We start from the raw sequence: 16,305 nt of genomic DNA on the forward strand, positions 1-16,305 counted from the left end.
AGTTTGATATCTAGCTGGTGATTGATTTGCTCAGTGGAGTTTGTTGCGTGGTTAATGTGAGTGGATTTGAGGATGTCTTTAGATGGCTGGACGCCGTCTGATTGGATGAGGCTCAAACTGGTCTTGGCTGGGTCACGGCTGGACACTGAATCCTGCCCTCCTCGTTTACACATGCTGGTGAAGTTCAAGCCTTTCTGCTTAGTGTATAGCTGATACTGAATGTACGAAAGCTGACGACCTGCCTTAATACTGAAAAAAAAATATTTTAATAATATTGTGCTCTTATTGTGCATTTTCACTCACATGGTACCTGAGACACACACACCTGTCTGTAATCCATTCTGGTCGCACAACTTTCTCTCCTCTGAGCACCTGTATTTTGCTGTTGGGCAGGTTGGTGGCGATGATGTGTGTGGTTTTGGAGCGAGAGTAATAGAGATGGAACTGGCCACCGTGCAGCATCATCAGCCTGCGCAGCTCATCTGCGCAGGGATCTACACACAACATACATACAAGAGTCAAAAAAATGTACCAGTTTTAGTTTTCTTCATATGTGCTTAAAAAAATGAACAAAATATTGTACGAAAGTGCTAGCATTGTCCCAATTACTGCTTATTTAAAGGGACAGTTCACCAAAAAACTAAAACTAAACTAAAATTCTGTCATTTACTCACCCTTGAGTTGTTCGAATCTGTATACATTTTTTTGATATTTGGAACAATGCTTGTAACCAAACAGTTCTTGGCCACCATAGTAGGAAAAAATGCTTTATAAATTTCTTTATAAAACACAAAAGAAGATATTTTGAATAATGTAGGAAAGCAAACAGTTCTGGGGCACTTTTGACTACCACTGACTACTTCCAACTATGGTAGTCAATGGTGGCCAACAGTGGTGTAGTCGGGGCCATACGCACGTATGCTTACTTTTTCCACAGCGCTATTTGCGTATAACGACTTCTAAAGATCTATATTAGCGTATACCCTCCCTATACCCACTTGTTTTTCTGCTTAAAATGTCTCCATGCTGCATTTGTGGTTGCTTTCCCAAAAACTGTATTGCCTTTTTCTTGTTTTGTTTTTAAACTCGCTATTCTTTCATACAAGTTGGTGCATTTCTTAAAATATACACAATATTTCCATCGGCCCTGCCTCCGACAACCGCATCATCGCCAGCAGCGAAGAGCGTGTCTTGCCTAATATCTGTCACAACCTAATACTTACGCTAATATTTAAATGTCACGCGACGAAATGAAGCAAAGCATCTGTATCTGTACCAAGTAAAATCCTGCATATGTTTTTATGTGATCTCGTGTATGTGATGTGTTAAAAAGATATGCTTTGTAAAAATATTTTATTGTGGTCAACAGTTCTGGTGTAGACCTGTTTTTATCAACTTTTTCTAACTACTTACTGAAGAATTATGCATAAGTATGAATAAATGGCATATTCAACTGTATTTATTATTAACTGTAATAACTGTCATGTTACTAGAAAAACACACAGACTTCTGTCTATTTTTGGTCATTTGGGGTCGGCGGTAATATTATTTTCTAATGAACACCACTTTTTTTGGTAGGACTACACCACTGGTGGCCAAGAACTGTTTGGTTACAAGCAGTGATGCACGATATTGGATTTTTGCCGATATCTGATATGCCGATAATTTCCACCTCAATTAAGTCGATAGCCGATGCCGATATATGCTGACTATCCACCAGGCGCTTTTAGCTGCATACCCGCTGCGTGTCCGCTTTGGCCGCCTGAATTTGGTTATAGGCCTACTCTCCGTGACTGCTATAAAACAAAGGCAAGCAGTAATTATTATTAGTGTTAAGGCTGTAGGTTAACTTTTTTTGCACATAGCACTGGTGCTAGAAAGGTTTAAAGTTTGGTAGCACAGGCCAAACTGTAGGAGTATAAATTGTCTGTTGTCAGCATTAAAAAAAATATGCAAGTGCAGTTAATCATGGTAACTGACAAAAGACATTAATGTTAGATACAGATGAATAAATTAGGGCCGTATCATTTTTAGATTACCTAAATTTGTTTGAATATTTCTCAGTTGTGTATTTTTCTTTTTTAACTATACAATAGTGGTATATTTGTCCACATAAATTACTGCAGTATACTATAGTAAACTGCAGTAAAATTCTTAGATACTTTTTTGAACTTTACTATAGTATACAGTGTTTATCAATTCACTACAAGGGTATTTTTTGTCTGATTGTTCAATTTAATAGGACTTTTATTTTGACGGGTCTTCGGGAAGACGCATGTTTGCAGATAGCTTCACACAAACAGTAAAACTCTCAGAGCAACTCTGGAGATGAAGTTCATGTGTTCACATCCTCATACAGTGCAGACGCAGATAAAATACTCGACCATCACTCGTGTTGTATGTTAAACTGTGCTCCATTCACTCACACACACAGAACAGCCAGATCACATTTAAATAACAGGATTCAGCTCCGCATGTAGTTACATGGACATTGATTATTGTCACACAACAAGCACCACCACGACAAATGCACTACACACAAACACACAGCTCTGTCTAATGCACATATTCTTATTATTCTACATATATTTCGCACTGTTGTTATTTTTTTCAAGTTACTTGTCCAGTTGGGCAAGTAAAGTTATCTCTCACTTGCCCATACAAAACATTCACTTGTCCCGGACAAGCGTTAATGTCGAGCCCTGCTTTTCACATTTTAAAATTATGATAAACTAAATAATTTTAAAACATTTGGAAAATGAATTTGGTGAATATTAATTAAAGAAGCATCAAGAGCATAGGTGTCTTTGAAATGGAGACTACAAAACAGCAGTGTGCAGAGACGAAAGTCACGGGGCGGCGCATTGCATATTATGCACGCTTGAGCTCAAGTTCAAAGTCTACTCCCGATGGACGATGGGCAGGATTCGACTTTATTTTTACTCTGTGTTTTAGTTAAAAACGTTAATCAATAAATAGGCAGTGCACGGCTGACGGGCACAGAGTAAGAATGTGCTGCTTTTACAAGCATGATTTAATTACAGCTACCTATCGGCGAGGCATATCGGCGTTATTTTCTTTATCGGGCCGATGCCGATAATTAATTTATAAGCCATTATCTGCCGATAATATCAGCGTGCTGATAATATCGTGCATCCCTAGTTACAAGCATTCTTCCAAATACAGGGCTCTAGACTAACACTTGAGAGAGGTGGCACTGGTGCTATCAAGTTATTCAGTTGGTGGCACCAGCCCTTAATTTGATAGCACCAGAGTCGTGGGGTGAGGTGAGAAAAAAGAATCACTAAAACTTCATTAAAATGTGTTTAATACATTAATAAATCAATCAGAAATTAATACAAATCAGTGTTTATGATTGAATTATTTTTATTGTATATGTAAACTCTCTTTCAACACTTTACCATATTTAAAGCACAACTACTTTCTTCCTTTAATTGTTGTGAACAACTCCTATAAGAGAACACAATTCCGTTAATATCAGTGAGTGTTTTTGGGCCCGTCCTTTGTTGTTTGATGAACATTATAAACAGAGATCTTTATTATGCTGCTGCCCCTTTAAGAGCTCGCGCAATATACTGGAACACGTGTTTTGTTTCCCAACTGTTTGGTCACGAAACTGAATACCTTTACAAGGTTTCTTGTTAATATGGGAATTTTTACGTTATTTTGTGTTTATATGTCCGTTTCAGAGTAAGAATGTGTGAAAGAGAACCCTGTTTAGTATGTTGTGCTCTGACTCTCTGGACGCGCGCATATCTCAAACAACCCGCGAGACCTGAAGGCTTTTAGTGATTATTCTTCATGAAAGCTGCACTGATACACGTTTGGCTTCTATCAATAGCGACTCACAAATAAATAGTATTTAGCGTGATGTATAACGTTTTGTATGCTTTGCAGTATTGTTAGAGAGCTTTATACAATAGATTAGTGCTTAAAGTTTAAACACATGTTTCCTGCATTAGCTTCACATGCATACAATACTCGCAACACATTTCGTTATGTTTGCTGTTTTGTACCTTAGCCGGGGAAATTCTTGTATTCTGCGTATTTATTTCAGTAGCAAGATTGAGCACTTCACGGTCCTTTGCCTCTTAGCCGCGAATTACGTCTTTGTGGGCAGGGGCACTGATAGATAAGTGAATGGTTGAAGGAGGGGAGACGAAAATGAGTAACTGAATGCGCCGCTTGCGCAATATAACATTTCTGCGCATTAAATTTATAATACGCAAAAATTATATATTGATCAGTTTGGCAGTCACACTGGTGCGACCATTAAGAAAAACTTGTCGCACTGGCAGGAAAAATAGTCGCAAAATGCGACCATTTAGTCACAGTCTAGAGCCCTGAAATATCTTTCTCCATGTTAATCAGAAATTAATACAGATTTGGAACAACTTGAGGGGGAGTAAATGAAGACAAAATGTTAATTTTGGGGTGAACTGTCCCTTTATAAAAGAATTTAGAATTTTTTAATTATTTATTTATTAATATAAATTAAATAACGTGTCCTATATTTTAAGTCTGGACTGTACATAATAATACAATCATCATAATAATCACATTTTGAGAAGAAAGTCTCACTCTTCTAAGAGCAGCGCATGTATGTCATAAAGAGGTCTGACCTGTGTAACCGTTGACGTAGATGGCCACATCGCTGAAGATACAGGAATACTTCCCATCCTTCTGTCTCTCGATGGGGGCGTCCTTCTGAAACTGCTCCTGAAGCTTTGATACTTTTGCAGCCATGTAACCGCCCTAAACATAAATTCAACAAACACTCAAGCAATGATAACTAAAATAAACACCCATTTAAACAAAGACAGCACATGCAAAGAGAGCTCAAACCAGGAGACAAAGCAGACAGACTGGACATTCACACCTACCACACTAAGTATAACAAAAAAAATGAGCGGACGGAACTACAGACACACACATGCACACAAAGAACAATGTGCCGTGTCTGGCTGACAAGCTTTTGATTACGCCTCAGACGTTCAATGAGACTGGGGGTGCAAGTCTGCCCTGCTGGCACGGCGACTCTCTGTCTCCATGGCAACGGATGGAACGCTGGGATTCAGGAGTCGAGTCTGAACCAATAAACAGGAGCAAGGACAAATAATCCACAATACTTACTCGCTTCACCTGTACTGACAGGAAATTCCCCTGAACTTCATTAATACAGCCAACACAAGACCTGAAGCCAAAGACTGTTCTGTGTTTAATTATACTGCAAATCCTACACACAGTTATTGATATACATGCACTGGCAAAATTCATATTCACAACCCTACTTGGGATCTGGGGAGTGTTATTAAAATAATAAAAATGCAAATTGCTATATCAAAATCTAATAATACGGAAACCTCACCCTTTCGGTGGCAAAATGCTTAGTTGCCTTGCCACCTTATGGGGACATAATGTGCTGTGAGTAAACAGTGAATGTGGAACCTTCAAGTTTTAATGCTGTACATGTGAACACTGAAGCCTATCAACTGCCAGGTTTACTATACTCAGGCCGTGACAGCAGAGCAGTAGGGCTGGCCATCAGTGAAGAAAATTGGGATTATCACTGCTGTAATACAAATTAAAACCTGTCTAGACTTCAAGAGTAAGAAACACTCCAGCATACAAGAACAAGAAGGAATGTTTGCCTTGTAGAGGTCCACGATGTTGAGGACAAATGGGGACACGTACAACAAAAGCAACCTAACAATAAGCTTTAAACTGTTTATTTAAAAGACTGTATACTTGACCCGTTTGGACCAACGGGTTTGGACCCGGAAACGGTATATGACCTTCCGTATATGGTGATGTGTGACATCAGGCTTAACAAGCAGATGAGGTTGTTTACTGGTTGTAAATATTTCTTCTTGGACATAGACCTAGGGATGGGTACCGAAACCCGGTATTAAAAGAGCCCCGGGGCTAAATTATGAAAGACCGGAGCATCAATAAGCACCGCCCTTATCGGTTCTGCTTTCGGTACTGGAGAAACACGCGGCACGCAAAGACTGCACTGCGCTGCTCGTCTACCCAAACATGGCGTCTCTCAAACTAAACAGATGAGCTGTTTTAACATCACAAACACGCACGGCTTGTCTCTCTCAAGCAGAGTCATGCTCGCGCCTGTATGGGGTGTGATAACTGAACTTTTTGTGGATAGCTTTATGGGGTGTGATAACTGAACTTTTTGTGGATAGCTTTGCTAACTAAGAGGAGAACTGACGTGTATACGCTCGCTAGCCGTCTGGCCGAAATCCTATAGTATATAAGCATTAGACGTATAATTTTAGACGTTAGACGACACGGTCACGTGTCGAAGCTGAGCTCAATGTAGGCGGTGGCGTGGCGGCGGCGAAACTGACGCGTGGATAAGCGCCTGAATAACGTACGCGTGGATAAGCGCCTGAATAACGTACGCGTGGATAAGCGCCTGAATAACGTATGCGTGGATAAGCGCCTGAATAACATATGCATGGATAAGCGCCTGAATAACATATGCGCGGATAAGCGCCTGGAAATTATTACTATACTATTACCTGTACTTCTGTTGTGCCCAAATAAGGTTTTAGAAGGTTGTAAAAATATAAACCATATAAAACCAGGAGTAGGGATTACATAGGGCTGCGTTTATATTTATCATTAACATGCGAACTGTAACATTATCTGGATGTTGTGTCCACATACACATTGCGTAAATGCGCTTCTGATCGGAATGTTACCCCATCAGCCTGATCCCGAGGTAGTCGAGGACGCATTCTGATTGTATCTCAGTGTAATGTAAATGCAATCCAGCCAGTTTATCTACATTTACTGGTACAACTTTGCAGAAAACCCCACCCGCTATCATTATTCTCTCGTCTGTCCAAAGCATGTCCGACTGCAGAGCAGAAGACAAATACACCGGAAAGTTTACTCTTGCACAGTCGTTCATTTTCCCACGAAATGGTCATGGATACTTTTTTTACAGTGTATCATTATTTGCAACCAGAGGATGTATGTCAAATCACACGAGATGTTTTACTTGACCACTTCAGCTGTATCATCATATAGCCTATGCTATTTGTGACTGCCATGAACGGGTTTTACTCGCACACACAGCGGTAGGGATGGGGCGGTGATGAAATTTTCCCACAGGTTAAAAGACGTGTAAAAACTGCAATTGCTTGAATTAATGGTGCTCCATATCTATCTTAATAAAAACACACAAAACTACAAATAAAGTGCAATGACATTTGCTTATATTAAACACAGATGTTACAAAACGAATAATCACACTACACATCAAGCAAAAAATAAATAAGTAAATAATAGTAATAGTAAATAAATAATTAAAAAAAACATTTACGTTAGATAGCCTATTGTGGCAAGGGGGGCGTGGTTCAGCGCGGTCTGCAGCGGGAGACAGAGGCTGGAAACGGACGGGACACAAGTAGGTCAAGTGCACATGATAAACACCTGTGTCTCGTTCCAGTGATTGGTGAGGAGATGGTAAAAGCCACCTGGAGGAGACAAACGAGTGAGAGAGAGAGCGGCTGAGAACTCCGGAACACAGCAAGAGGAACCGCGAGAGTTATTCAATTGATGTTGAAAAGTTATTGTTGAACGTTAGCGCAGTGGCGCACAGTTTATTTTTATTTCATTAAAGTCTTACCGAGTCTCAGCCACGCCGACCCTGTCTCCTTCCTTCCTTTCATACGAACATTGTTACAGTGGTGCTGAAACCCGGGAGGGAAGGAGAACGCCGTCGCTATGCAGAATCCGCCAGGAACACCATTTGCGGAAGTGATCCAATCGCTCGCCGGTCTTCAACCAGGAGCAGGAGAGATGGTTCGCCAGCGCTTCCGGTCTCTGGAGCTCGTGTTGGCTCAACAGCTCCGGGAAGCCTGCCGCAAATAGCTGTTCAGCGACGTGGATGGCATCATCGAGAAGGTGGTACTGGAGCAGTTTGTGGCGCGGCTGCCCAGTGGGTCCAGTGCCACCGGCCGACGTCACTCACCCAGGCCATCCAGCTGGCGGAGGACCAAATGGCGGCGTGCCCTGGGGTCGGCGAACCCCTCCGATCGCTCTCTCTCTCTCCCCGTTTCTTCCCCTTCCTCCCCCCGACCTATCCCCTTTCCCATGTCACGGCAGGATGTACCGCCACGGGCAGCTCCCCGCCGGCCAGAGGCGCGGACTCCTTCGGTGGACCGACCACCAGCTCTCCCGTCCCTCCACCCTCTCCTCGCCAATCTCTTGGCCTGCTTCCTGCCTGGGCCGGCCTGTTGGCGGTGCGGAGATCCGGGTCATTTTATCGATTGCTGTCCTGTGATGGAGGTCGGCACAATGATCCGGATCCCGGACACCCCACAGGCTGCCCTCGATCAACCTGGCCTGTACCAAATACCTGTGCGTATAAAGGGGAGTACGTATCAGGCCTTGGTGGATTCAGGATGTAACCAAACCTCAATTTATCAAAGCCTGATTCAGTCTGCGGCATTGGATACGGGCCGCATGGTTAAAGTACAGTGTGTGTGCACGGGGGTGTGGTGAACTATTTACAATTCCGAGGGCAAAAGCATAATGTTGAGGTGGCCGTTAATACGCACCTCCGGCATCTGCTAATTTTGGGGACAAATTGGCCGGAATTTAGGATTTTATTGGGGCATTTGTGTGCGGATGTCTCTTGTCGGAATCGAGAGCAACAGAAGGGGGCGGTGGCGCAGCTGGGTGAGGCTGAGCCGGGGCCAACGATCGCTGATCCAGGGGAACGGAGCGCTGTTGAGAGGAGAAATCTCTCGCAGTGTGATGATTTTCCTCAAGGAACAGTCTCAGGATGAGTCGCTCAAAAATGCATTTGAGCAGGTCCGCACCATCGACGGACAGCATCTCCAACCAGCGCGACCACTCACCTATCTGTATTTTGCCATTTTGAAAGACAGGTTGTATCGAGTGACCCAAGATGCTCAGTCAAAGCAAGATACGACCCAGTTAGTCATACCTAGGAGCCGTCGGGAAATGCTTTTCCAGGCGGCTCATTCTAATCCGATGGTCGGGCATTTAGGGCAGGCAGCAACGTTGAATCGCCTAACGACCCGTTTTTTTGCCGATGCTTTGACATTTATTTAACAAACGTTTTTCTTTTCGTATTCCTTTCTTATTTATCCATTTGTTGGCAACTTATGTACCGCACCAAAATATTTTTACATGAAATATAAGGGGATTCAATTTAATTGCAACAACAAAATATCTTATTGTAAGATAGTCTATCTAACTATTTTCGTTTTTTAACTATTTTTTGCTTGATGTGTGGTGTGATTATTCATTTTGTAAGGTCTGTGTTTAATATAAGCAAATGTCATTGCACTTTTTTTGTAGTTTTGTGTGTTTTTATTAAGAAAAATATTGAACCCACCATTAACTCAAGCAGTTGCCTTTTTTACACGTCCAATAACCTGTGGGAAAATTTAATGACCGCCACATCCCTACCACTGTGTGTGCGCAAGTAAAACCCATTCATGGCAATCACAAATAGCCTAGGCTATGATGATACAGCTGAAGTGGTCAAGTAAAATATCTCGTGTGATTTGACATACATCTTCTGTAGGTTGCAAATAATGATACACTGTAAAAAGTATCCACGACCATTCTGTGGGAAAATGAACGACTCTGCAAGATCAAACTTTCTGCTGTATTTGTCTTCTGCTCCGCAGTCGGACAGACGAGAGAATAATGATAGCGGGCGGGGTTTTTTGTGAAGTTGAACTCGTAACTAAACTGGCAGGATTGCGTTTACATTACACTGAGATCCGATCACAATGCATCCTCGACTACAACTGGGACACGCTGATCGGATAACATTCCGATCAGAAGCGCGTTTACACAATGTGTTTGTGGACAACATCCAGATAACGTTACAGTTCGCATGTTAATGACAAATGTAAATGCAGCCCTATGTAATCCCTACTTTTGGTTTTATACTGATTATATTCCAATTTAAAACCTTCTTTGGGCACAACAGAAGTACAGCTAATAGCAGGGGTGTCGCTAGACCCCTTTTACTGCGGGGCACGTGCCCCAGTATAAATCTGCTGTGCCCCAGTATAAATTTCAAGTTTAAGTTTTAACAATTTTGTTTATTTGTCAAGTGTAATCATTTACATTGATAATTGCGACAAAAAACAGATCTATATGCAACGTAGTAACCTAATTCACGATTGTAAAAGCGATGCAGTCCTGCATTTTAACCGGTCCGAAAACACAAACTCGTGCCGTACTTTCGCCCAGAAATCCATGTCCGTGCATGTCTGTGTGTTTTCTTGCCACAACTGCAGTACGTAGCTACGCAGTGTGCGAGCACGCAGGCGTGCAAGGGTGACGACACTCGACTGAGGTAGGCTATAGGGATGGGCGATATTATATCGTTTGCGATATACCGGTAGAAATTCCCCACACGATAGGAATTAGTCTTCCCGCGATATATAAGCGATAAATTCTAGTTGATGACGTATTTCTTTGTGAGACCCATTCACAGCTCATATGTGAAGCGAAAACGGGTATAGCGGAGGGCGGACGTGAAGCTGAGAAAGAGTTTGCACTAAAAGACGAGCTCTAAATCTCGTTTAGGTTGGCACTGTAGATGCATCCGAGTTAATGTTTAGTTTCACTTTCGTTTTATTTAATTTGTTTGTTAAGTATTCGTTGATAGTCATAATACGTTACACCACAACATTTAGTTTGGCTAAAAGTATTTATTTAAACCTTCGTTAGATGTTATGCGCACGTGCGCAAATTGTTTAATATCATTTCTTGCCTGTTATGTACAGGATGAACAGAGCGTCCTGTGCGCAGCTCAAGCCCACATGTGCTTTCATAGCGACACAGCGTGCACAGCACTGCTGCCTGTTACATACAGTACAAATGCGAGTTTGTATTACGTTATTTTAAATATGTTTATGAGCGTATAAAAGCATGGATTATTTAATTAGATTTCTTTTATCCGCATTTTTCTGTTCTCTTTCTGTAGCACGAGTCATAGACAGATGCAGTGTATGTTGCTGTGAGAAGAGAAGGTTCACACAGTTCAAGAGAGAGTGATTGACAGCGTGATGCGATCGATCGTTTCCACCCAACAATAGAATATATACAGTTTTAGGTATGACATCATGTGTTTACTGAGCTTTAGTTCATTTAACTTTTCTTTACTACAACCTTTTGAAGTCAAATCTCACTATTATATTTAATATTTACAAAAATACTGTAGGTATATTTTAGGAGCTGTTTGATTTGGGGTAAGTTTTACTTTTTGATAATATTTGTTTTTCTGAGGGTCTAGACTACATGCAGCTACTATCACTTGACGCAAAAAACAGCGGTGGATGGCGTTATGGATATATCATCATTTTTATCGTTATCGCAACAAATACCAGGAATTATCGTGATAGAGTTTTAGGGCCATATCGCCCATCCCTAGTAGGCTATGAAAACATGACGAAACTAAAGTAAGTTTCTAAATAATATCGATCATCTCATTTTGACTCGATCATTAATAGCCCCTGTAGATGGACATCAGAATTTGTTTGTGCAAAGCATGGAAATGGAAGCAGTAAGGAGATGGTGAGTTTGAGGGAGGTAAGACTTGTTAACTGTACATCCTGTACAAACTGTACATCCCCAGCCAGTCAGGTCTCAGACATTAGAGGAAAATGTCTCATGAAGACCTTTGTCAAGTCTGTAAAATTGCATGGTTCCTTGGAAAAACATTTGTGTTATGTACTTTAAGATATTAAATGAACATTTAATTTACTAGCTCCATTGGGACATTACATAAAAGTTGGCAGTAACTATGGCTGAGATAAAGTTTAATGCAGTACAATTGGTTAAAAATGAACCAGCTTTGTTTGGACTAGGCTGTTAAACCAAAAGATTGTTTTTTAAAGATAATATATGTTTTTTAGTTGAGCCATAAAAAATATTGTAATTGTAATTTCTTAAAAAGATGTAATTATTGATTGTTGTCATCACTGTGTAATGAATGCAGATGACCAAGAAACAAATCTCTCTGCTTTCATTTTTTCCATACAGTGCATGCAACCATGTTAATAATGTTTGTTAAGTATGTTGAAGATACTTACTGTATATATTTTTAAATACATATATGTTTACCTTCCCTAGTATTCTTAATCTGTAGGAAAAGTGGTTTAAGCAATAGTTTGTATAGTGCATTGTGTCGCAAGTGATAGAAAAAGTAATGGGGGCCTGTACCCCAGTAGAGCTTTAGGTCTAGAAAGGCCCCTGGTTAATAGTATCAATGGTAATAATTTCCAGACGCTTATCCATGCGTACGTTAACCAGGCGCTTATCCACGCGTACGTTAACCAGGCGCTTATCCACGCGTACGTTAACCAGGCGCTTATCCACGCGTACGTTAACCATGCGCTTATCCACGCGTACGTTAACCAGGCGCTTATCCACGCGTACGTTAACCAGGCGCTTATCCACGCGTACGTTAACCAGGCGCTTATCCACGCGTACGTTAATCAGGCACGGCAAAGTACGCGACGATCGACACGATTGGCTGCTTAGTTAGCAAAGTAGGTTCAGTTATCACACCCCATATGCCTGGAGTCGTTGCTCAGCACTGCAAGTCTCCATGCACGTCTTCCAAAACAGATGAGTCTCATCATGAGACATGTGCGCAACCTATATCTATTCGGGTGTGCCTAATTTCAATTGGATTAAATGATGTGACAACATATTTTCTACTTGTTTATATAATAATAAATAAATCAGCCCAAATAATAGGCCTATTTGATAGCATTGAGAGCTTAATAATTTGTCGCTTTACTTGCATGCATAGGACAAACATAAAAATCTGTCCATTAAAATACACATTTAAATATTTCAAGAAAAATGTTTGTTTGCGGGCGGCTATGATGAACCAACCGACTTCTTTTAATACTGCTGGTCCGCGCTGAATACAATTTATTTTACATTTCAGAAAATAAAGCAGTGTTATTCTATTCATAAATTCTTATTTTTTATAAAAATATATATCCAAAAGCACCGATAAGAAACCCATTAAAGTACCGGACCAATAAGCAGTATCGATAAGAGTAGTAATACCGTTAAAATCTTAAAGCGGCCCTAACACGCGCGGTTTCTGCCAATCTCATATTAATCTTGAGTACCTATAGAGTAGTATTGCATACTTTGTATGTTCGAAGAGTATTTAGTTTGATCACATTTATAAAAGATAGATACAAGCTGTACTTTTTTTTCCGAAAGCATATGGCGCGTGCGGGGGGTAGGGGTAGCCTGAACTAAAGTGCCCAAATACAGTGAACAAACAAACACCTGAACTTCGCGAACATATGCTCTCTCTCCTGCACACAAGTGAAAGTGACATCTGCGCACGCTCCTTCTCCTGCTCTCCATGCTGCCGCGTGGGCGTGCCGCATGCTTTTCCGGGAGAATTGTCCAATAAGGGACTAAGAAAAATTGTTACGAAACAGTTTTATATGCTCGAAAAAAACTTTCCGAAACCTGTACGATCGCTGGGGGAGTGTATCGAGCACAGAAATACTGCGTAATACGCCCAACACGTTTTTTTGACAATTTGACCATGTTAAGCATTAGAAGACGTTTAACAGTGTAAAGAAGTCAGAATGCATGTCACACCGTTGCAGCACCCCTTTAACGATACCCATCCCTACATAGACCTGTACTTTGTACTTCATATTCATTAATAAAATATTTTGGACAAATGCCAGTCATATCCTCAGCATCAGGTAAGATATAAGCCGGTCTCCCTGATACCCGACCTGTCAAAAAAACAGGCAAATTTTAAGCATTGCGACATATATTGACTCTAATATTTCCATGCTGATAGCTTAAAGGCGCAGTTCTTGATTAACAGCGGCCACTAGCGTTGTATTATAGATTTGACATGAATCGCTCAGTCCAAACACGACGGTGGCCACCACAGTACAAAAAGATGTCGTTCTCTTGTTGACGCAGGGAAGAGATTTTACAGGGATTAGAAAGACTGTAGAAAGAGCTATGACTTATGTGTTACATAAAATAAAAGGTTTGTGGATTTTAAGTTTAAAAAGAAGGATACACGTCAGGCAGGAGAGCTAGGACCTGTGTTAATATTATAAAGACTTTCCAGCAGAGACGCGTTCGGACTCGCAGTACTAAGGCTTTTAGAAGATATACTCACAGATATCTATGGAGATACTTTGAGACTTTGGAGAGAAAGATCGTTTAAAAATCACCTCCGAGGAGGTTGCTTTGATTCAGATCAGTATGTGAGTAACATACTAACATACCAATGTTGTTGTTGTAATGTTAGCTGTGTGACGGAGCAGTTTTGAGCGCATTGTTTATCTGGAACCGCTTTAATATTGTACTCGTCCAGATACTTGAGAGAGAGAGCGAGAGCGCATTGGAGCTGAAACTGGAGGGCGAGCAAGAGCGCGTTTTACTCTTTTACTCAATGATGAATAAACTTTCAGTTAATCCGCGGGTCACATGCGTTCCGCACCGGAGAGCACGATCCATACGGATCACGAATCATCCCGCGATCCGTTTCACCATGATACCGCAGCGGAGAGGAAGAGAAAACGCGCGTTGTAGAGTTGTTTGTCCGTTTAGGGCTGCTGTACAAAACATGGCGGCGAATTCAATGTATGTAGGGCCGCTCTGTATGTAGATATAAACAGCTTATTCTAAGGTATTACAAACATATTGGTTCATTACGTAAGGTCTTTATACACCTCTGAAGAAATAGTTTTGTATATTATATTGCATTTCCGTCAATATTGCAAAACGCCGTTTTGTTCCTTTAATACGAAGAATATCCCATGTCTCGCCACAATCAGTTCTAGATAAATATAAAATATATCTATATATACAGCCGTGGAAAAAATTAAGAGACCACTTCGAAGACCCTTTTGAGTTTGTCTGAATTTACCATTTATAGGTATGTGTTTAGGTAAAATTATTATTTTTGTTTTATTCTGTGAACTACTAACAGTATTTCTTCCAAATTTCAAACAAAAATATTGTTTCTATTTGCATTTATTTGCAGAAAAGGAAAACTGGAGAAACAGGTCAAAAAAGAAGAGATGATCTGTATTCTTTCAGACCTCAAATACTGCAAAGAAAACAAGTTCATATTCACTTTTAAGAAATACAACAGTAATATTTGTAGGACTACATGTAGTTTTATCATGCGGTAAGTCTTTCACATTGCTGTTGGATGACTTTGTCACACCTGAGGTTTGATTTTGTTGAAATTCAACAAACACTGGACTGTAATGGCCACAAATACAACTAGAAATGCTGATTAAATAAAAATTTAAGTTGCCATTACTGATAGTTACTAGAAATCTATTCACATTTGATGCTTGCTGAGTGGTCACTTCGAATACTGCGTGGAAAAAAATACAGAATAAGAAGTTCTTACCATTCCTCCCCATCCATCATCTTCACTGGCTTTCTTTCTCCATCCATCTCGACTCATACTGAGGGACCTAGAAACCAATTAAAGGAAAATGACTAAAAAAATCCACAAACCTTTTTAAATCAACCGAAAAGATGCACATAATTATGATGGCATGATCAAACACACACATCTGTTCTCTTCCTCACACTTGCATGTGTTTACACACTTTAGTCAAACACAAGTGTTTCCACCAGCTGTTGAGTGACAACCTTCTTTATTTAAGAAAGTGGATCTGTGTTTGAAAAGCAGAGGACAAGCTTCATCCCTCTGAAAGAGGAGGTCAAGAGATAGCACAGGATTAAGGTAGTCAAATACCCAGTATCTAAAATGACTCCATGTTCAATTCTAATTCAGTGTACACTTTACAGATCAGCTCACAATATAAGAGCGTGTGTGTAGGGATGCAGCGATTACCGAGGTTCACTATTAACGGCGCTTAAAAATGTCCCGGTTAATCAATCGTAAAGGCTCTGTTACACCGTGTGTTTCTGTTGCACGGAACGGAACTGTTGCAACTTGCACAAAACGAAAACAAAGTTACACCAGCGCTGCACCATCTTAAAGAGCCGTGCTTATCAGAGACACGGAGGCCACAACACACACTAGATTAACATGGCAGAGAGACAAAACAGCCAATCTTACAGTACATGTACATTCACAATCAAGGCTGTAGCGATGACAGTTGAGCTTTCAGTGCAACGTAAACAAAGCGGCATGTAAGTTTATAGTCGCACACCGGACGAGAAGCGTCGCGTCGAGGACGGCTCATAGGATGCGTACATTCTGTATGCACA

General features: G+C 40.8%; 1 protein-coding gene across 5 annotated transcripts in view; it reads right to left on the reverse strand.

The window, feature by feature from the left end:
- rev1 (REV1 DNA directed polymerase) overlaps positions 1 to 16,305 on the reverse strand; it is a 37,996-nt gene that overhangs the window by 10,428 nt on the left and 11,263 nt on the right. For 2 of the 5 annotated variants that reach the window (XM_057335762.1, XM_057335763.1), the window contains exons 2-5: positions 15,473 to 15,539; positions 4,644 to 4,776; positions 326 to 494; positions 1 to 249 (exon numbers count right to left, since the gene is read on the reverse strand). In XM_057335762.1, coding sequence (XP_057191745.1) covers positions 1 to 249; positions 326 to 494; positions 4,644 to 4,776; positions 15,473 to 15,529 — 608 coding nt within the window. In that variant the 5' untranslated portion in view covers positions 15,530 to 15,539. Of the gene's footprint in view, positions 250 to 325; positions 495 to 1,672; positions 1,797 to 4,643; positions 4,777 to 7,369; positions 7,571 to 7,675; positions 8,408 to 15,472; positions 15,540 to 16,305 lie in introns of those variants that run through there. The other 3 variants (XM_057335764.1, XM_057335766.1, XM_057335765.1) reach the window with 3 other exon arrangements.

Source organism: Triplophysa rosa, linkage group LG6, assembly GCF_024868665.1.
Source record: "Triplophysa rosa linkage group LG6, Trosa_1v2, whole genome shotgun sequence".
NCBI classification, from domain to species: domain Eukaryota; kingdom Metazoa; phylum Chordata; class Actinopteri; order Cypriniformes; family Nemacheilidae; genus Triplophysa; species Triplophysa rosa.